At 46.3% G+C, this 22,752-nt stretch overlaps 2 protein-coding genes across 3 annotated transcripts in view; one reads left to right on the top strand and one right to left on the bottom strand.

Moving 5' to 3' along the window:
* Positions 1-9,411, bottom strand: part of AVEN (apoptosis and caspase activation inhibitor) — a 190,215-nt gene extending 180,804 nt beyond the window's left edge. Inside the window, exons 1-2 of one of the 2 annotated variants that reach the window (XM_070053965.1) lie at positions 9,383-9,411; positions 7,996-8,170 (exon numbers count right to left, since the gene is read on the bottom strand). In XM_070053965.1, the coding sequence (XP_069910066.1) occupies positions 7,996-8,170; positions 9,383-9,396 (189 nt within the window). In that variant the 5' untranslated portion in view covers positions 9,397-9,411. Of the gene's footprint in view, positions 1-6,750; positions 6,900-7,995; positions 8,171-9,382 lie in introns of those variants that run through there. The other variant, XM_051822123.2, reaches the window with a different exon arrangement.
* Positions 1,876-8,000, top strand: CHRM5 (cholinergic receptor muscarinic 5). The gene is made up of 2 exons (XM_070053964.1): positions 1,876-6,664; positions 7,192-8,000. The coding sequence occupies exon 1, from the start codon at positions 4,135-4,137 to the stop codon at positions 5,731-5,733; it is 1,599 nt and encodes a 532-aa protein (XP_069910065.1). The 5' UTR covers positions 1,876-4,134; the 3' UTR covers positions 5,734-6,664; positions 7,192-8,000.
* Positions 9,412-22,752: the final 13,341 nt, after the last annotated feature.

The raw sequence follows: 22,752 nt of genomic DNA, 5'->3' as shown, positions 1-22,752 counted from the left end.
CAAATAAATAAAATCTTTTTAAAAAACAAGTAAACATTAAAAAGGCAACCCCAGAACCTCCCTTACTGACATAGTCCTTCACTGGAAGTTCTTCCCGATATCTAACCTGATGTGACCACTTGTGTTTTAAGCCTACTTGCTTTTGATTTGTTTTTGAGAAGGAAGAAGGGAAAGAGCACCTCAGCAGTTCTCTTCCTGATAACGTGAGCTGGTTGTGATAATGGTGGACTACCACGGGATTGTCGATGCTCTGAAGAGTCTGTTGGGTTGCTATAGAAACAGTGAAGAGGAGCAAGGACAGGTTCAGGCACAGAGCTTCACAGAGAAAAGCTATTTCAGAAAAGCAAGGTCTAAGCCCGGGGAAGGCAAAGCCTCCGAAGGCCTCAAGGCCACTTGACAAGGAGAAGAATGCATCTGTAGCACAATGTTCCCTTTTTTAATTTCCATGTTGTTTTGAGTCTTTTGTAATTCACTGACAACAAAGAATCTGTCAAGGTTGGGAACATGGGGTCTTTTACTGCTGGATTCCTTGTCTTCTGTTCTGTGGGAGAAAATAAACCCGGGCTGACTACTGCTTCCCGCTAATGCTGGTGCCCTAGCAACACACACACGCACAAACACACACATACTCACTCACTCACACTCAACAATGGTGAAAATGGGAACTTTTAAAGCTGTAGTAACCGGGGCCGGCGCCGTGGCGCAGTAGGTTAATGCCGCCTGAGGTGCTGGCATCCCATATGGGCACCGGTTCGAGTCCCAGCTGCTCCTCTTCCAATCCCGCTCTCTGCTATGGCCTAGTAAAGTAGTAGAAGATGGCCCATGTGCTTGGGCTCTTGCACCCATGTGGAAGACCCAGAAGAAGCTCCTGGCTCCTGGCTTTGGATTGGCACAGCTCTGGCCATTGCAGCCATCTGGAGAGTGAACCAACGGAAGGAAGACCTTTCTGTCTCTCCCTCTCACTGTCTGTAGCTCTACCTCTCAAATAAATAAATAAAATAAAATAAAAAAGCTGTAGTAACCAAGTAAGTGTTCAGAAGGATTCCCATCCCCAGATAAACATTTATTCAATGGCCTCTGAGCCCCACCCCCGAAATAGGAGTTACCCCTCCAGAAACACAATCATTTATTCAAAAATATTTTAATGACTTAGGAAGTTTATTGTGAAAACAATAATGCCTGAAACTCAATTTTCACATTCAACTGTCATCCAAAAAGAAAAAGAGGAGTCCTTCAGCCATGGAACTCATGTCATGTCCCAAATGCCTTTGTCTATGGAGAGATCTGACTTCTAGCAAGGTAGCAATTGGGAAAAATCATTCTCAGAAAAAATGAGGGAGAAAAAGACGTGGAAAGAATAAATGGAAGCAAAGCTGGAAAGGATTTCTTGATTTCAAAGAGGGGAAATTTAAAAACTCAGACCTTGGGGGACCAGGGCTGTGACGCAGCAGGTTAAGTCACTTCCTGTGACACCAGCATCCCATATCAGAGTGCCAGGTTGAGTCCTAGCTGCTTCGCTTCCAGTCCAGCTCCTGGTAACGTACCTGAGAAAGCAGTGGAAGATGATTCAAGTCCTTGGGCCCCTGCACTCACGTGGGAGACTCAGATGGAGTTCCAGGCTCCTGATTTCAGCCCTGGCAGTTGCAGCCATTTGGATGAACCAGAGGATGGAAGATCGCTCTTTCTCTGTCTCTGTCTTTCCCTCTATAACTCTGCCTTTCAAAAAATACATAAGTCTTTAAAAATAAAATCTCAGACTTTGGAAGGCAGGGCAGGGATCCAAATGTTACTATACATTTCCATTGGAAAATTCCAACTCAACAGTACCTCTGTAAGCTGTGAATCTCCCCCCCACCCCCCGCCTTTTTTAGGAAGTTCAGAAATTATCCTGGGCTCTGCAGCTTAAAGTGTGGGTCAGGGATCGGTAGTCTTGAGAGTACTCAAGTGTGTTGAGAACTAGATAATTGTAAGCCCTGCTCCTCTGTAATTTAATAAGATGCTCCGGGTAATTCCTATGCACATTAAGTTTTGAGAAATGCTTTATTCTGTCCTAGGGAGTTTTTGTTTGCAGCGAGCTCCTAGGTGATGCCAGAACTGCCCATCCATTGGCGACACCTTGAGTAGCAGGTACTCAGGCTCACTGGGTTTGCACACTGACTATACATGAGAATCACCTGAGGCACTTGGGACGCGCTGAAATGATACCCAAGTCTGCCACAAAGATTCCGAGTTAAGAGGCCTAGGGTGGTGTCCAGCGTTCCTCCTTTTCACAAACTCTTGGGTGATGCTTGAGCAGCCTATGATGAGATGCACTTGCCTAGATGACCAACTGGACACTGTAGCCTAACCAAGCTGACGTATAAAATTAACCTGCACACTATATAAAATATAAAGTCACAGAAGTGTAATTATCTTAGACTCCATAGTGCAATCTCCTTGGTTTTTTCGAATGAGGAAACAGATGAGGGGAAGAAGTACCCAGGTTATACACATATCCTTTCAGTGTATGTTCACTCCCCAATTCCCAGACCCCTTTCGTAAACTGTTCACTACTAATTTTAATGGAAAAAAATAAATCCTTTCAAAATTCAGAATTGATTTCAAAAATTCAGCAAGCAGCCAGGTCATTCTACTCATTCCCTCCAGACTCAGGTTCTCTGATACCCAGCGGTTGGGACCACCCTCACCATGGATAGCTGACCAGCTCCACCGCTATCCCTGCCAGCCTCTCTTAGTACTTGGGCCATCCTCCACTGCTTTCCCAGATTCATTAATAAGGGTAAGAAGTGGAACAGCCACTTGAACTAGTGCCCATATGGGATGCTGGCATTGAAAGCACTGGCTTTGAACACTATACCACAATGCTAGCTCCTCCTTTTAGTTTTAAAAGTTCTAATTTGTCAACAACTTGTTAAATATTGTACAACCATGGAATGGAATAATGTGCAGCCCTTAAAATGAGGACAGCCCTGAATGTACTGATACATAAACCATCCATGACGATTTGCTAAGTAAACAACAAAATGCAGGGTATAGACATTAGAAATGCATCCACTTAAAAATAACTATTTTGGGGCCAGCACTGTGGTATAGCAGGTAAAGCTGCCATCTGCAGTGCCAGCATCCCATATGGGCGTCAGTTTGAGTCCTGGTTGCTCCACTTCTGATCCAGCAGCAAATGGAAGATTGCGTGCACACTCTCGCTCGCTCTCTCTCTCTCTCTCTCTCTTTCTCCCGCTCTGCTTCTGTGTAACTTTGCCTTTCAAATAAATAAATAAATCTTTAAAAAAAACTGTATTTGAATATTTGCTAGTAGATGCAGGACGAAAAACTGCCAAAATCTACACTAAACTGTTGGCATTGACTACCTCTGCAAGATGGAAAGAAAGCAGACTTCTGTTTCATAAGTTTTACATTTTTACATGGGTTGAGCTTTAATAAGGAGCATATTACTTTATAATTAGAAAAAGGAGAACCTAAGACAGTTCTGATGTTGCCAGTGGTCCAAGGATGCAGGGAAGGTTATTATCTTCAGCAACGGGGGACCAATTTCAAGCCCTCAGATGATAGCCAGGTGCGTACCTGGAGTTTGGGCGTTACGTCATCTGTGGTCTTGACCCACAACATAGCTGTGGTAATGTTTAATAATTGAGACTGGAACTAAAGAGTAAATAACACTTTTCTTTTTTTGCCAATGCATGGCAGTCTCGAGGGCCTTACTAATGGGAGCTTTAAAAAAAGAGTTTCTTCCCTGAAGGTCATGGCAATCTAAGGTAATCTCACTTCCCAGCTCTACCCTCTGTTTTGCTCTTCCAGCAACCCAGTTTTTTTTTTTCCTTTGCTCTCAACCGTCCCAATCCTTTATTTTTTTCAATTGCCACAAGAGGGCAGCAGCCTCGTGCACAAGAAGGGCATGGGTAACCATTCTGTAAGTGCTCATCAAAACCTTAGAGATTCCAGCCCTTGCTCTGAATATGTGTGTAGCTGTGAGTAATGTTCTGTTACACATGGTAAGCCAAGGGTGGAAAAAGACATGAGTGGTGCTAACGTGTTTCCCTCTCTTCCAGATGCTGACCAAGAAGTAGAACTTTCTAGAACCTAGAACTCAACCCTATTGTAAATTCTTGCAGCAGGATGGAAGGGGAATCTTATCACAATGCAACCACCGTCAACGGCACCCCAGTAAATCACCAGCCTTTGGAACGTCACAGACTGTGGGAAGTCATCACCATCACAGCTGTGACAGCTGTGGTGAGCCTGGTCACCATTGTGGGCAACGTCTTGGTCATGATCTCCTTCAAAGTCAACAGTCAGCTCAAGACGGTCAACAACTACTACCTGCTCAGCTTAGCCTGTGCAGATCTCATCATCGGGGTCTTCTCCATGAACCTCTACACTACCTACATCCTCATGGGGCGCTGGGCACTGGGGAGTCTGGCCTGCGACCTGTGGCTTGCAGTGGACTATGTGGCCAGCAATGCTTCCGTCATGAACTTGCTGGTGATCAGCTTTGATCGCTACTTTTCCATCACGAGGCCCCTGACGTATCGGGCCAAGCGCACCCCCAAGAGGGCCGGCATCATGATCGGCTTGGCCTGGCTCATCTCCTTCCTGCTCTGGGCCCCAGCAATCCTCTGCTGGCAGTACTTGGTCGGGAAGCGGACCGTACCCCCAGACGAGTGCCAGATCCAGTTCCTCTCCGAGCCTACCATCACTTTCGGCACTGCTATCGCTGCCTTCTACATCCCTGTTTCTGTCATGACGATCCTCTACTGCCGAATTTACCGGGAAACGGAGAAGCGAACAAAGGACCTGGCTGACCTCCAGGGCTCCGACTCCGTGGCCGAGGCCGAGAGGAAAAAGCCAGCTCACAGGGCTCTGCTGCGATCCTGCTTTCGCTGCCCTCGACCAACTCTGGCCCAGAGGGAGCGGAGCCAGGCCTCCTGGTCATCCTCCCGCAGGAGCACCTCCACCACCGGGAAGCCGGCCCAAGGCACCGGACCCAGCGCCGACTGGGCCAAACCCGAGCAGCTCACCACCTGTAGCAGCTACCCCTCCTCAGAGGACGAGGACAAGTCCTCCACTGACCGAGTCTTCCAAGCGGTCTACAAGAGTCAGGCCAAGGAAAGCCCACAGGAAGAATCCAGTCCTGAAAAGACCAAGGAAACTTTCACAACAGTTCAAGCTGGACAAAATGACTATGACACCCCAAAATATTTCCCGTCTCCAGCTGCTCCTCACAGACCCAAGAGTCAGAAATGTGTGGCCTATAAGTTCCGATTGGTGGTGAAAGCTGATGGGAGCCAGGAGGCCAACAACGGCTGTCACAAGGTCAAAATCATGCCCTGCTCCCTCCCAGTATCCAAGGACTCTGCAGCAAAGGGCCTTGATGCCAGCCTCAACCATCACATGACCAAACGGAAGAGAATGGTCCTCGTCAAAGAAAGGAAAGCAGCCCAGACCCTGAGTGCCATTCTCCTGGCCTTCATCATCACGTGGACCCCTTATAACATCATGGTCCTGGTTTCCACCTTCTGTGACAAGTGTGTCCCGGTCTCCCTGTGGCACCTGGGCTATTGGTTGTGCTACGTCAATAGCACTGTCAACCCCATCTGCTACGCCCTCTGCAACAGAACCTTCAGGAAGACCTTTAAGATGCTGCTGCTCTGCCGATGGAAAAAGAAAAAGGTGGAGGAGAAGTTGTACTGGCAGGGGAACAGCAAGCTGCCCTGAGTAGTTAACAGCTCCGACTACAGTCAACTTCCTCTGAGGATGGGCAGGCTGGTTCTGGTCTACTCATGTCCCATTTAAAAAAAAAAAAAAATGTCATCTGTTGTTCTGAGTCCCCGAGGACTTTTCTAAAATCTCACGATCTGCTGCAGCAGTTGTTGCGACAATGAATGATTCTTGTCTACGACCAAGGCCACCTGGTGCCGCTGGAGTTTGCCACCAGCACATAAAGAGAGAGACTCATGGCTCTTCACTTGAGTCACTATGAACAATGATTTAGGGAGCTTTTATCTGACCCTTGTAGGGAACAGCGGGAACCATGGAACCCTCCCCCTGGGGAAACCTGTGACGGGGTGCAATACGTCTGTGTCTGTTCAGTTGTCTTGTACCAGTGAGAACCGGGAGAATGTGTGTCAGTGTCCCCTGTCGGCAACAGTGACACTCAGCCGGCTTCTAAGAAACCATGTCTTCATAAACTGATGAGTATTAATCATGCAGCTATTGCGTGGTCTGTACTGTGGTGCACTACCTTGTCCCTACATCGGAGTGGCGCTCTTGCTCTTCTCTTTCATCCCCAGTGCCGATTCCTGGTGCCCACTGAAACCAAACGAACGCCTACAGAACCATCCTTCCTCTCAGAATCCTGGGTCTAGAAGGCCACTGGGACATGGTCACCCACCGTCCGTTAGAAGGGCTGCTAGTCTGCTAATAGACGATCAAATTGCCACAATGTGTTTTAACCACTGGAACCTTCTCACTTATCTAAACAAATCGTATGGAATCCATCTCATACCCATGGAACTCATTTGTTTATGCTTGATTGTTAGACTGCTTTTTTTTTAAATCAAGACTTCACTGGGTAAAGATCTTCCACAGGCTATTTAATCACTGTTTTCTGACACTGTTTTCAGAGGACTTGCTTTCTCCTCCCAAGGTAAAACTGTGGAAAACAAACCTTTTTTACTCTTATTTATTTTAGAAGCAGACACAGAGTCCTTTCCCATTTACTAGATTACTCACCAAATGATGCAACAGCTGGAGCTGGGCCAGAGCAAAGCTGAGAGACAGTAACTCGGTCGAGGTCTCCCGTGAGGGCAAGAGTGCAATGACTTGAGCCATCTCTGCTGCCTCCCAGGGTCTGTATTGGCAGGAAGCAGGAGTCAGGAGCTGGAGCTGGGGATTGAACCCGTGTACTCCAACACAGGACAGGGGCACTTTAATCGCTAGGCTAAATGCCCACCCCATGGAAAACAAATCTAGTTTCACTCCATGCTGTTGAACTTCAACTACCTGATACCTTTTGCAGGTCCCCAGTAGCCCTGATCCAGATCCCCAATTCACACAGAGGTGCTATAGGGGTGTGGGGATTGGGAGTAGGGAACAAAGAGAAAAGGCTTCTTTTTAAAAACAGGTCTTTCAAAGCAGGGCCTAGAAGTGACTTACCTACCCTTTCCTCTGCAGATTCAGTCAAGAGGAGAAGCCCAGGAAAGCACAGCTGAAGAGTCCAGTGAATGTGGCTGCGGCCCTTGACAACAAAAACTTCACGTTTAAAAATGAAGTATAAGCAGCGCCGTGGCTCACTAGGCTAATCCTCCGCCTTGCGGCGCCGGCACCCTGGGTTCTAGTCCCGGTCGGGGCGCTGGATTCTGTCCCGGTTGCTCCTCTTCCAGGCCAGCTCTCTGCTGTGGCCAGGGAGTGCAGTGGAGGATGGCCCAAGTGCTTCGGTGCTTCGGTGCGCCGGCCGCAGCAGCCATTTGGGGGGTGAACCAACGGAAAAAGGAAGACCTTTCTCTCTGTCTCTCTCTCACACTGTCCACTCTGCCTGTCAAAAAAAAAAAAAAAAAAAAAGTATAGGTCATAGTGATGCACAAGAAAAAAAATTAACATGTTAGATCAAAAGAATTAAAGACCAAAATTCATTGAAATCTCTAAGTGTGTATAAACAAACTTAATCTAAATGCTTGCTTGATAATTCTAAAAACAAAGCCATGTGTAAGAAACTGAAACTCTTGAATGGGGCCCCAGACCAAGATCCACAAAGAAAGTACTGCCCTGGTGAGATTCTAATGCTGAGCCCTCCTGTCAGACAGAGGCTCAGCACATAGTCTGTGGATTACACGGGCAGCTGTGTTTTAAGAGCTCCAGACTTCATTTCCCTTAGTGTAGCCCAGCTCTGTTTCAGCCCTGTTTGCCAAGGGAATGGAAAAGGAGCTAATTTAGTGATTCTGGGAATTGGGTCGGGGCCTGGGTGTAGCGGAGCCTCACCCCAGCGCGCTGCAGAGCATGGTGAGACACCAGGGAGGCTTCAGGGTAGCAGACTCCCGGGCAGGACAAAGCTGGTCCCTCCAGGCCTCTCCCCCAGCCCAGGAGGGACTTAACATTGAGATGAGACATGGTAGAAGACTGTAGCTGCCCACTTTCCTGAAGGGCAGGTTGACACCTGCCAAGCATTTAGAAGAGATTCATTAATTGGCTCCCAGGCCTACCTGATACCAGCAGGGTGTGGCTTCATGAGCAAACCTGCTCCACCAGCGCTGGATAAACAGTTGATTCTCTGTTAAAGGCTTTGATTCCTGACAAAAATGAAAATCCCTCCATGAGAAGAGCAGTTGAGGCCCATATTGGGCATTTGCCGTTCGCGGGAGAGAGAGGAACAAGCTCATTCCAACAAAAGGACACAGAACCAGAGCGGGGCACACATGGCTCACTGTGCAGGTGCTTAGAACCCAGCCTCTTGGGTTCAGCTTGTGTGAAATGAATGACGTGGATTATGCTGCCTCCTTTATCACTGGCTTTGCAAGGCAGCGTGATTCACAGATGGCCCACATACCTTGACACAGACAAAAGTACCCCACACTCTTAGGAGACACTAGACTTTCCAAAACAAGCTCTCCAGTGGGATCCTCAGAGTGAACGGATCCTGTAAACTGTAAACTACAGGGACCTGCGGGGTGGGTGAGCGGGTGGGGCACGAACGGACTTCAATCTTAGTTAGATCTTCTGTGCCCCTAGTCTCCCACACTCTGTCTTTGGTAAACTGTGAACAGCTTTGATTCTTCACCTACTGGATACTGTAATGTTGCTAACATTGTGATTTGTTTCTCCTTGGCTGTGAATTTGATGACTTGTCAAGGAATCTGTTTTCTGTATAATCTGGTTAAACAAAGCATTTTGTCACTTTTCCTGGCCTATGCTTTGCTCCCTTGGTGAATGTCCTTTGAGGACGATGCTGATGCTGGCTCTTTGTAATTGTGAAATCTGTATCTAATCCTCCAGATTGGAATATCCAGCTGTGTACTGTAAATACTAGATTACAGCCAAGGATATAAGGACTTGGCTGCTTTTCTGTATTGTACTAGCGTTATTCTGGATATTAAAGAAATTTAACCACACAGTGGTCCAAGGCAAAGCATTTAAATAAGAAAGTGGTCTCAAGTTAGTTTGTTTGATCCATCTAAATTGGGGATCTCTCCATGTACCTTTGCATGGTCCAGGCTGTTAAGGAGGGAGGGGCCAGAGCACAATACAGAGGCCTGTTCCTCTTGCTACTGTTCCTTTTTGTTTCCCAGGTGCAATATTTCTTAATTAATTGTTTTGAAAGTCAGAGTTACAGAGAGAAGGGGGAGGGGATTCTATCTGTTGGTTCACTCACCAGATGGCCACCATAGCCCACTTGGACCATTTTGAAGCCAGGATCCAGGAGCTTCATCCAGGCCTCCCAAGTGGGTGGCAGGGACCCAAGCACTTGGGCCATCTTCTGTTGCCTTTCCCAGGCCATTAGCAGGCAGCTGCATCAGAAGTGGAGCAGCTGGGATCTAACCAGCGCCCATAAGTGATGCCACATGGCAGGTGGCAGCATAACCTGCTCCACCACAATGCCAGCCCCACCCAGGACCAAATGATGATTACATAGTGATGACAAGAGGTTTGTGACAAAATGCTCTCCTCTCCCTCTAGGATGAGGGCAGTGGGCACTCAGATCACAGCCCTCTATCAGAGAGAGGCTCTGCATTACCTCCTCAGCTGAGTCATTTCATTTTCACTGGAAACGGCACTACTTGCCCTCTCCCTCACATCTTACCAGTAAAGATGGGTTTCATTAACTCTCACTCAGTAAGGACTCCAGGCTGAGAACTGAAGAGAGAAGGGAAATTAAGTAACAGCCACGGGTCCAGAAGCAAACTTTTCAAAAAATAATTCTGAATTTACAGAAAAACTGCAATAGTACAAAAAACTCCTATATCCTTCACCTACATAGCACATTTGTTGCAAATATTGTCACGTCACACTTAATCTCATTGTCCTTGATGGCCTGATCATGAGCACCCATTGTTCAACTTCCCAATATCACTGTCACTTTGAGGCTCTCTGCTGTCCCCTGTTAGATTCAGTCTGGCTTGTTTTACTTGTCTTGTCTGGGGCAGGAGTATCATGATGTGTCCTCTGTGCAGAAGCAGCTGATGTTTTATCCCAATACTGGTGATGTCAACACTGATCAACCTTTTAAGTAGAGTTCTAACGTTTTGTTTTCAATTCTTTTGTTCTTAAGACCAAAAAAAAAAAAAAAAAAAAGAGTTCCCATTCACTCCCTAAATGCCTGCAGTGGCCAGGGCTCAACTAGGGCCTAAGCTGGGCGTCAAGAATGCAGTGAAGGTCTTCCCTGTTGGTGGCAGGAACCTAATTATTTGAGCCATCAATGCTGTCTCCCACGACATGCATTGGCAAGAATGCTGAGTCAGGAGTCAGAGTGAGGTATGAACCCAGGTATGTCAGTCAGAGAGAGGATTCTTAACTGCTAATCTAAACATCGTCCACCCGGTTTCATTTTAACAAACTCTTTTAGCCATTTTGTTCCAGTATTTGCATCTATATTTAAATATCCGGTATATACTTTTATTTTTGATGCTTTTAGTTTGAGAAAACATCTAGGGGTAACTTTCTTCCATAAAAAAAAGAAACTTTGGGGGCTGGTACTGTGGCATAGTGGGTAAAGCTGCCAACTCCAGTGCCAACATCCTTTATGGGTTCTGGTTTGAGTCCCAGCTGCTCCACTTCTGATCCAGCTCTCCGCTATGGCCTGGGAAAGCAGTAGAAATGGCCCAAGTCCTTGAGCCCCTGCACCTACGTGGGAGACCCGGAAGAGGCTCCTGACTTCCGATCGGCCCAGTTGTGGCCATTGTGGCCATCTGGGGAGTGAACCAGTGGATGGAAGCCTTCCTCTGTCTCTGTCTCTCTCGTTCCCTCTCTCTCTGCCTCTTTGTAACTCTGCCTTTCAAATAAATAAATCTTTAAAAAAATTAAAAATGAAAATTTGCCTCTTACATAGTGACGACCACTTCTCAAAGACCCATCTCTCTAGACCTCAGTTTACAAAGCTGTGCATATGTTCGTTCTCCCATGGGATGTTCAAGCTCTCCATCGAGTTAAGGATGTGGATCCTCGAGAAGAAGACAATCTAGGTCTTCTTAGAGCATCTCCTGATACAGAGAGCTATGAAGACACCAACAGAACAAGTTGAACAACCCTGTTATTACACTAAGTAATAACAGGGAAAAGACTAATATTGTTAAATATCACATTAAAATCAAAGAGGGCACAGCCAGAATTACCCTCCAATGCACTGTACTGTCCCCCATCTCCCTGATGAATTTGTATCTGTTTATATAGATGGATATAGGGGAGGCGGAAACAACCTTGAATTCACCTGTGGTCTGTGAAGAAGACAAAGGCAAAGGCCTGCCTCTGCTCAACACGCTTGACCATCATGCAGCCTTGTCTGCCCGTGTGCCTTGTAACAATCTGTTTCTCCAAAAGCCCTAAGGGACTACCATCGGATGCCCCTAAGAATGCTCTTATGTCTGCCAAAAGCAGCTCTCGAAAGAGAATCATTTCCCCGTCCTTGGCAATCATTTTCTGGAGAGGGTTGTCTTGCATAAACGCATCTGCAGGGGTCTCCTGGTAAAGGAACAGGCACTATACCCAACTCACTTATCCCCAGTATCGCCAGCTAGGGAAGTGGTGTTTGTTTTTAACAATGCCCCGTGAACCCAGAGACAGCCTTATGGTCCAGTCACTTTATCAGTCAAATCCATGAAGCTACTGATTGTGATGTCTTAACTCAGCCCAGTCCCCTACTTTAGGATACAGTAGCCTGCAGGGAAACACACCAGGGGCTGGAAGAAGACAGAGAGGAAGAGGTAATACAGATATAAGCTGGTATTTGGAGAACCACTCTTCCCCCTGGAAAACTAGACCACCAGGGATGGAAAGTCCTTTAACACCCAGAAGGTAGTGTCAGAAACAAAGTTAAGTCTTTTAACACCAAGTACAAGGTTCTGTCTTATATTCAGTATATTCTATTATAAATGAGGAGGCCTCAAAAAGTTTGTGGAGAATGGAATTAAAAGATAAGTTTATTCGGATGCAAAAAATTTTGAAATCCCTGCACTGTTATGTTTTCATAACGTACATTTTCCAGGAACTTTTTGAAGATCCCTTGTGGGGGTTAACATAGCAATTTATATTTGCATGGAAAATAAAGAGGCAAATAACTGAAAATTACCAGTAATGTAACCCAGAGATAAACTCTTTCAAATATCTTAGTGTCTATCCTTGTAGACATTTTTTCTAGGTACAGACCCACTATTCTTTTTTAAACACAGAGTTAAGTACTGATCTGCAATCCTCATGCTCATGTCTCACAGAGAACATCTGGCCAAACTCTTCAAAAGCAGAAAATCCTAAGAGTTCAACATGAGGAATTCCTACCCATAACCAAATATAGATTAGAAATAGATTGCTTCTTTCCTTTTTTTCTCTTTAGATGCATCCAGTACAGCTTAGTCTAGAGGGATTATTGTCCTTGGGAATTTTTTTTTTTTTCACAGGCAGAGTGGACAGTGAGAGAGACGAGAGAGAGACAGAGAGAAAGGTCTTCCTTTGCTGTTGGTTCACCCTCCAATGGCCGCCGCGGCCAGCGCGCTATGGCCGGCGCACCGCGCCGATCCGAAGGCAGGAGCCAGGTGCTTCTCCTGGTCTCCCATGGGGTACAGGGCCCAAGCACCTGGGCCATCCTCCACTGTACTCCCTGGCCACAGCAGAGAGCTGGCCTGGAAGAGGGGCAACCGGGACAGAATCCGGTGCCCCGACCGGGACTAGAACCCAGGGTGCCGGCGCCACAAGGTGGAGGATTAGCCTAGTGAGCCGCGGCGCCGGCCTGGGAATTTTTTTTTAATTGACATTTCTTTTCAAAAATTTTTAGGGGCCAGCGCTGTGGCTCACTTGGATGGCCCTCTGCCTGCGGCGCCGGCATCCCATATGGGTGCCGGATTCTGTCCCGGTTGCCCCTCTTCCAGTCCAGCTCTCTGCTGTGGCCCGGGAAGGCAGTAGAGGATGGCCCAGGTGCTTGGGCCCTGCACCCCATGGGGGACCAGGAGAAGCACCTGGCTCCTGCTTCGGCCAGCCGTAGCAGCCATTAGGGGGTGAACCAACGGAAAGGAAGACCTTTCTCTCTGTCTTTCTCACTGTCTATAACTCTACCTGTCAAATAAATAAAATAAAATAAAAATTTTAACTTTGAGAGGCAGAAAGCCAGAGCTCCCATCCGCTGCTGCTTTACTCCTCGAATGCCTCTACAGGCTGGGCTGGACCAGGCTGAAGCTGGAAACCGGGAGCTCAACCCAGGTCTCCCGTGTGGGTGGCAGGGATCCGCGTCATTAAACCATCACCTGTCTCCTCCCAGGAAGCTGGACTGGAAGCTAAGCTGGGACTCAAACCCAGGCACTCCAAGATGGAATGTGGATGTCTCAACCAGCACTTTAACTGCTAGGCCAGTCACCCACCCCTGTCCCTGAGAATTCTAAAGAAGAGCCAATTAATGTCTGGAGAAATATATGTTCTTAAAGACTTATAAAGTCTAATTTTTAAAATAATTGTACTAGTTCCCTAGGGCTGCAGTAACAGAGTTCCACAAACAAGGTAACTTAGAACAACAGAATTTAATGTCTCAGTTTCAGAGGCCAGAAGTCCACAAGCAGGGTGTCAGCTGAGACAAGCTCCCTTGAGGGCACTAAGGATAGCTCTGCCCCGTCCCTTTCCTGGCTGCTAGCAGCCTTCGGTGTTCCTTAACTCAGAATGGCCCTCTTCCCTCTGTGTATGTCTGTCTTTGTGTCCCAATGTTCTGCTTTCATAAGGACACAGTCATATTGCATTAGGGCCCACCTTCATGACTTCATTTTGGCTTTATTACCTCTGAAGAGACATTGTTTTCAAATGAGTTCACATTCTGGGGAATTGGAGGTTAGGACTTCAACATATTTGTTTGCAGTGGGGCTAGGGGGGTGGGACACAATTCAACCCGTAACTATTACCACACAAAAAATACCTTCCTGGACGGCGCCGCGGCTCACTAGGCTAATCCTCTGCCTAGCGGCGCTGGCACACCAGGTTCTAGTCCCGGTCGGGGCGCCGGATTCTGTCCCGGTTGCCCCTCTTCCAGGCCAGCCCTCTGCTGTGGCCAGGGAGTGCAGTGGAGGATGGCCCAGGTGCTTGGGCCCTGCACCCCATGGGAGACCAGGAAAAGCACCTGGCTCCTGGCTCCTGCCATCGGATCAGTGCGGTGCGCTGGCCGCAGCCCGCCGGCCGCGGCGGCCATTGGAGGGTGAACCAACGGCAATGGAAGACCTTTCTCTCTGTCTCTCTCTCTCTCTCACTGTCCACTCTGCCTGTCAAAAAAAAAAAAAAAATACCTTCCTGTTGTTTAGGTGAGCAAACTATAAACCAGTGCTGGGTAGTACTGAATGGGAAGCATTTCCGAACCACTGCTGAGAATATATGCAGGCTTCTCCACTCCGTCACAGAGACCTGGTGGGGCAAGACAGCCTCAGCTGGCATGGTGTTTCTCAAGTACGCATTCGTGGCACTCTCTAGGCTTGAAAAAAGACGGGAAACTAGAGACAGACTGCTAAAGCTCCCTGTGTGTGTGCAAGGAGCGCCAGTGGAGGCTCTAGCCCACACGTCTTGGGCTTCGCCGACGGTGTGCTCTCTGAGAGTCCAACTCAGAATTCTTCATGGGACATTTTTTCTCCTCAAACACCCTGCATAACTTGAGGCCCTGCAGGCTTCAATCTCAGAATAAATGTTTAGACACTTTATTTCCTATACTCAGAATGAAAGGACCGGTAATTTGATCCTGACCAACTTCTTAAAAATATTAAATACAAACATGAAGATTTTTATCCCCACAGTGAATAGATCCTATTCAAAGCAGGGATCGGTGCTTCACTTCTCCCCATAGTCACTTCTCTCTTTTCTCTACTTGTCACTGGAGCCACCCTCTCCAAATGCCTTCCCATCCTCTTTTCTCCACCATCTTTTCATTTGCAAGCATCACCACCATGCAATCCGATTATTCCTGTTTGGTTATTCATGTGTTCAGCAAATAGTTACTGAGCCATGTGGAAAGCCTGAGATGTGGAAGGCAACAGGACAGGCTCCCTGTCCTCCAGGAACACAGATTAACAGAGCGGGGGACAGAACAACTGCAGTGCAAAGGAAATCAGCTCAGGGGTGGCTGAAGGCTCAGCCTCTGCCTTCTCCATGCTCCGCCCTTGGTGTTTGGCACCGGAGGGCAACCAGCCCTGAAAGCCTGCAGAGGTTCGAAGCGGGAGGGTGAGTGGCAAGATGGTGGAGGTCCCATCCGACATTCCGCTTAGAAGCTCTCGCGAGCAGTCCCCAGGTGTTGTTCTGCTCCAGCTTGGTTCGCAGTTCCTCGGCTACATGCCAAGGTGCTAACAGAGGGAAGACTTGTCTGGTCTAGATACACTCGAAACTTCCCATTCCACAGTGTGACTCCTTCTCAAGGGAGGGGCAGAGGCCAGGTGAGAATACAGAAAGTAGAGTTGTCCACAGAATCCCAGCAAGATATTCCAAAAGCAAACACATACAACTTGAAGCAGCGAGGACAGAGGAGGACAGAGAACAGCTGGCTAAGTACCGGGAGCGAGGAACCTTCCAGCGGCTTTGACAAAGGGCAGGAAACTCCATTCCAGCCAATCCTCACCAGCTCCAAAGAGGATGAGGGAGACAGAAGCCGACTTTCTGCCACTGGCCATGCTGGGTCCCCTCATTTAAACGGTAGGCCAGAGGTGGGCAAGGAGCAAGGCAAGAGGAAAGGCAAGGCTCTGTTTTTCTTCCAATACACATTCTCTCAACTCTGGGATTTCTACTACAGATTCTAGGCTTTCTGGCAAGGAGCTTCCCATTCCACAGTGTGCTCAGAGACCTGTTATCAGTACCGGTCATGGCCAGGTAACCACTGCCAACCACAGCCAGGTTCAGGTCTCCATAAGGAGTCCCTTCCAACCTGAGGGACTTACACAACACCAGACAAATCTATTTGGGGGACACGAAGGGGCACTACTTAAAGGAAGCCAGAGGTGAATTCCTTAGTAGAGTGAATATTGTAATTACTTCCTGGCTTCAACTGAATTTAATTGCTTAGGCTTGGGAAAGGAGCTTCATGACTTCACCATTTTACTTTATGATTAAAATTCTTTAAATTTTATTTGGGAGGCACAGTGGGGAGAGAAAAAGATATGTAGAGAGAGCTCCTATCCACTGGTTCTTGCCAGATGCCTATAACGGTCAGGGCCAGGTCAGAGCTAAAGCCAGGAGTTGGGAACTCAATCCAGGAAACCCCACGTAAGTGCTAAGGATCCAATCACTTGGGCCACCCCTGCTGTCTCCCGGAGCCTTCAGTCAGGAAGGAACTGGAGCCAGAAATCCAACCCAGACACTCTCTGATGTGGGACACGGGCGTCTTAACTGCTAGGCAAAAACACCTGCCTCTCGACTTATTATTAATGTTTATTAGCCACGCTAAGTGTGTTACTGACAAGATTCAAACTCATTTGGGATCAACTCCCAATCTGTTTCAATTCTACCTCCTCGTCCCAAGCAGCAGCTCAGACTGGGAATCTCCTCGCTCTCAGCCCCTTCTCAGTGTCAGCCTGGTTAACCGCTATATATGTGGTCTTTTGATCTTAACTTCCTAAGTCACTCTCACAGGAAGTGATGCTTGGCCTCAGCATAACAGTCCAGGTTCCCCATTTACGAGCTTTCATAGGAACTTGGAAGGCTCCTTGGTAGCACATATGTATGTCTGGCTGGTTACTGGCTGTGTCTCCCTCTAGCTCTGAAGTCAAGAGTGCACGACTGTTTTGCTCTGTAGCCTGTTGGTTACTTATCAGCCCTAGGCACATACATAGTCTAGGTGCTTCACGGTGTGTTCTTTACTAAATAGTATGTTTCTAGCTGAATAGGAAGGAGTTATAAGGCCAGTTTCCTGGTTTGTATTTTTCTCCTAGTGTCACTAGTATCTTTCTGGTTCCTTGAGGAATAGAAATTTAATTCACCCTGGGTATCTAATGTCTATCCTTCCATAAGGAGTGAATTAGGGTCCCAACAAAATATGATCGAGCTGTAAGGTATGCGTGGCAGCTACCCAGAACTCTTTTAAAACACGAGAGATTAAGTCATCTCCTGCCCTTCCTTGACCACAGGATTGTGGTATCCCTGGTGCTTTTTAGACCCAAGAGTTTAGGATTCAGAGGAACAAGTCATCCAACAAAATGCAGTGATGAGGACAGGACATTATGGGACACAGGGGCTCTCATCCGAGCCTTGAGGGCATCTGGAAGACTGCTGTGAAAGGTGACTTCCACACTAAGTCCTGAAAAGGAGAAAGGTAGGAAGGACAGGACTGGGTGGAGAGTGGGAGGAAGAAACAGTCCAAAAGGCCCAGAGGTGAGAGAGCATGCAGAGCTTTCAGTGGGCAACTGTGAATAATTCAGGATGCAGTGAGAAGCGGCAAGAGGTGCCCGGAGGAGCTGTGGTCAGGGGCCAAAGAGGCTTACCCTGAGGCCCGTGGAGTCAGCAGAGTCTGTCAGGCTTGCTTTAGGATTACAACACCTGGAGCCCCAGGCACCAGAATGTAGGACTAGGATTAGAACTACTTTTACTTGGGAGCCATTTCCTTTCAACTGCACCACTCCTTCTCTCTGAGGAGACTGTGAAGGAAAAAGAGGCAAGTCTCTGGATCATGTCCCCAGAGGTAGGGGGCGATGGGCAGATGGGAAAAGACATATGGTTAAGTTGACATGGACAGAGAGAGTAGAGATGCTTGTGGGTTTTTTGTTTTGTTTTGTTTTTTGTTTATCTCGTGAGAACAGCATTATGTGAAGTAGTTTAAGATCACTTACCTACCAGTGAGCCTGGGAAATCTCAAAATCTGTTTCCTCATCTGAAAAGAATATTAATAATTATGAGCTTTTAATAAGGTCATAGACACATGGTCTCACTTTATGTGGAATCTAAAAAAGTCCAACTCCTAAAGTAAAGAATTGAATGGTGTAATCCTCCGCCTGTGGCACCGGCACACCAGGTTCTAGTCCCGGTTGGGGCGCTGGATTCTGTCCCGGTTGCTCCTCTTCCAGTCCAGCTCTCTGCTGTGGCCCGGGAAGGCAGTGGAGGATGGCCCAAGTGCTTGGGCCCTGCACCCGCATGGGAGACCAGGAGAAGCACCTGGCTCCTGGCTTTGGATCGGTGCAGCGCGCCAGCTGCGACACACCGGCTGTAACAGCCATTTGGGGGGTGAATCAACGGAAAGGAAGACCTTTCTCTCTATCTCTCGCTCACTGTCTAACTCTGCCTGTCCAAAAAAAAAAAAAATTTGAATGGTGGATGCCAGGGGTTAGGAGAAATAGTAAGAGGGTCAACGGACATAAACTTTCAGTTATCAGATGAACAAGTTCTGGGGATCTAATGTACTGCATGATTACTTTGATTGTGGCAATGAATACAAAACATATATGTATATAAAACTTCACATGGTACACCTTGAGTATGTCCACTTTTGTCAACTTTTTTTAAAGGTTTATTTATTTACTTGAGAGGCATTGTTACAGAGATAAGGAGAGACAAAGAGGGAGGTCTTTCATCCCCTGGTTCACTTCCCAAATAACAACGGCCGGAGCTGAACAGATACAAAGCCAGGAGCCAGGGTCTTCTTCTGGGTCTCCCATGTGGGTGCAGGGACCTAAGCACTTGGGGCATCTTCCCCTGCTTTCCCAGGCCCTCAGTAGGGAGCTGGATCAGAAGTGGAGCAGCAAGGACTGGAACAGACACCCATATAGGATGCCAGCACTGCAGGCAGATGCTTAATCTACTATGCCACAGCACCAGCTCCTTGTCAATATCTTTAAAAAAATTTCAGAAAGGGGGGCTGGTGCTATGGTGCAGCAGGTTAGGCCACCATATGCAGCACCAACATCCCATACAGTGCCAGTTCAAGTCCTGGCTGCTTCACTTCTGATCCAACTCCCTGCTGATGCACCTGGGAAAGAGCAGAGGATGCCTCAAGTCCTTGGGCCTTTGCACCAATGTGGGAGGCCTGGAAGAAGCTCCTGGCTCCTGGCTTCAGCATGGCCCAGCCCTGGCCATTGAGGCCATTTGAGGAGTGAGCCAGTGGATGAAGATCTTTCTCTTTCAAATAAATAAAGATTTTAAAACTTAGAAAGGGAATGGAATAAGTTATTCACATTAATGTATATGGGAAAATTTCATTTCAAAATTATGTAAAGAGATACGGGTACAAATCTCCAATAATTATGGACTTAGTTAAATTTCAGTGAGATGAATGCCTTGTCAAGTTTCCTACTGGAAATGCTATGTGCAGCTAGTTTTCATGGCTCTATCAATTCCTTCTGTTTACGACTTGAGCGTCTTAATTTACTCCTCCCTCTTCTCAGGTTTGCTGGCCTGGCTGGCTCAGTCCTACCAGACAGAAAAGCCACTGTGGAAAGTTTCAATTTAGGCTATGTTACTGCAGACAAAAAGAGATGAGCTCATTTTGGCAGGATTCTTTTCTAAAATAGCTCTTTAAATACATCATTGTTTTTTTCCAAGAATATAAAAACAATATCCATAATTTATAGGTAACATCTAAATTTTTCAAAAGCTACCTTCAAATTTTCTTGATTAACATAAAGATTTTTTACCACTTGAATATACTCACATATCTCACAAATTAAAAAATTAATGATTATAAATGACTCAAATTAATCACACCTAAAATGCAGAAGGGTAGGCATTTGGCATGGTGGTTAAGATGCCCACGCTCCAAGTGAGAGTGCCTGGCTCCAAGTCTCAGCTTCACCTCCTCATCTGAATTTCCTGCTAATGAAGGCTAAGGGAGGCAGTGGCAATTGCTCATGCAGTTGGGTTCCTTCCACCCACAGGGAACCCGGATTGTGTTTCCAGCTCCCAGCTTTGGCCCTAGCCTGGCCCAGGCCATTTTGGGTATTTGGAGGGGTAAACCAGTGAGTGGCAGCAACCTCTCTCTCTCCCTATGTTTCAAATAAATTAATTCTAAAAATTCTTGAAAAGCACAGATGTATTTACAAAAACAAAGAAGCCATACAGTGGAGAAGAGCACAGTACAACCAGGTCCTGGATCAGCACATTCCTTGAACTGTAATCAAGCACTCAGCCTCAGCTTCCACCGTGTTCCCTGAAATTAACGCTTAGAATTTTTGTCAGGTCTAACACAAATGGTACATACATCATTCTAACTATGCAAAAGGATGTCTATATTGTTTATGTGTGTCTAAGTATTTCTATATATTGAAAGGCAATCAATAAAAGTAAAAATCGTTTTTTCCAAATCTTTCCTTGCAATATTGAAGATTTTCAATAATAAAATTTTTAAACAAAAAACCCTTGAAGACTAAAAGAACGCCAAACTTCCTGAAAATCTGAGTGACTACCTAAATGGAAAGCTCTCCTTTATCTCTACTGACATTTCTCATAGCAACTTTTTTTTTTTTATTTTTATTTTTTGACAGGCAGAGTGGACAGTGAGAGAGAGAGACAGAGAGAAAGGTCTTCCTTTGCCGTTGGTTCACCCTCCAATGGCCGCCGCGGTTGGCGCGCTGCAGCCAGCGCACCGCGCTTATCCGATGGCAGGAGCCAGGTACTTATCCTGGTCTCCCATGGGGTGCAGGGCCCAAGCACTTGGGCCATCCTCCACTGCACTCCCAGGCCACAGCAGACAGCTGGCCTGGAAGAGGGGCAACCAGGACAGAATCCAGCACCCCGACCGGGACTAGAACCCGGTGTGCCGGCGCCGCAAGGCGGAGGATTAGCCTAGTGAGCCGCGGCGCCGGCCTCTCATAGCAACTTTGAAATCTTTCCAATGACTGAACCTACTGTAGGGTTGACTCTTCCTTCCTGTCAGAGGAGACACAAAGAAAAAATAACTAAGATACTTTTCTACTCTAGGCAGATTAGATAACAATCTGAATCGCTTCAAAATGAATCCTGAGGTTTCCATTCCTAATAAAACTGTGAAACTTGGGAGTAATCAATCCACCCTGGAGAAATCAGCCTGGGACCCAGGACTTCTGTCAAGAATGGGCAGCAAGGATTTGTTCTGCACAAAGTAACTACTCAGATTTAATTTAATGTATGTGAAAAAATTATTAAAGAAACTATAAAACATAAAACACCAAGATTTAAAAGGCAGAGCTGACACAGTGGCACAGTGGGCTAAGCGTCTGCCTTAGGCACCAGCATCCTATGTGGGCACCAGTTCGAGTCTCAGCTGCTCCATTTCAGCTCTCTGCTATAGCCTGGGAAAAGCAGGAGAAGACAGCCCAACCCCTTGGGCCCCTGTACCTGCATGGGAGACCCAGAAGAAGCTCCTGGCTCCTGATCGTCCCAGCTCTAGCCATTGCGGCCATTTGGGGAGTGAACCAGCGGATGGAAGACTTTTCTTTCTCTAACTCTGTCTCTAAGTTATAAATCTTAAAAAAAAAAAAAAAAAAAAAAAAGTCAAAAGGAGACATACATAAAATTAATCTAAAAAATATCCTGAAGCACAGCCAAGTAATACTTTCTTCTAACTAGGAAACAGCAGAAAGAACCCAAGGAAATAAAACAAAGACAAAAGCCAGCAATGACTATATGATTAAGAGAAGGAAATAAATAATGGGACTTTGTTAATACTATAATGGAATTTGAGGCCCATTTATTCATTCAACAAACATTTATTATTGTGCCTATATACTTAATGCTGGAGATACAACAAAGAACAAGACATGGTCCCAGGCAGGACAGTGACTCGCCCAAATCACAAAGCAAGTTAGCAGCCAAATAGGCTCTTTATACCAAGCCCTGTATTGTCTAATAACATACAATACTTTCTGTACCTGTGAGCACCCTAGGCATCTGACACATTTCTGCAGTATAAGGAGTATAGCGGATACTCAGATGCTATTAGAACTGATGTGAAATAATGACAGCTTCTTAATTAGCAGGTGAAGCGGTAGTTTCCTTGGATGTGCTTTGTAACTTCTTGGTCATCGCCTAGTCCGTGTATTAACTCTGACAACCCAAATTAGGACATTTTAAATATGACTTCTGGTCATACAATGATTTATTGCATTCTACTTCCCTAATATTATAAAGGAAGAAGTCACAATTTTTCATTTAATTTTTAAGTGAATATTAGAACACTGAACACTAAGTCAAAATCAGAATACTAGTTGAATGAGCGACATTCAGCTAGGGTTCTAACATTTTATTTTCAATAAACGACTATTTTAAAAGACCTAGTTATACTCTTAGCCAATTTACCCATCTAGTAATTTACAGCTTAACTAGTTTGGTAATTTTCTTGCATATAACACAAACAGAGGAACAGTTAATAGAATGTCCTGATTCAGAGCTCATTTTGAAATTTAATTACCTCATTTCAAAATGAGCAATGTCACCTAACACAAGAGAAAAATAGTTTGGAACCAACCCGTCTTTTGTTATTTTTCACTGATTTAACAACTTTCAAAAAGCAACAGAAGAGTTCTTTGAAATAGGAGAGAATCAATAGGAGCCCTCTACTGAAAGTAACACTCTGACTTAAAGAGTTATCTTTAATGAAAATTACCCAAAAGGAAAAGCTGTAAA

The sequence above is a fragment of the Oryctolagus cuniculus genome, chromosome 12 (genome assembly GCF_964237555.1).
Source record: "Oryctolagus cuniculus chromosome 12, mOryCun1.1, whole genome shotgun sequence".
Taxonomy (NCBI): Eukaryota; Metazoa; Chordata; class Mammalia; order Lagomorpha; family Leporidae; genus Oryctolagus; species Oryctolagus cuniculus.
The sequence above is the reverse complement of the archived record's forward strand: the minus strand, read 5'-3'. Positions and strand labels throughout refer to the sequence as shown.

Coding starts and splice junctions, on each gene's coding strand:
- CHRM5 (XM_070053964.1), top strand. CDS start 4,135: ATGGAAGGGGAATCTTATCACAATGCAACCACCGTCAACGGCACCCCA.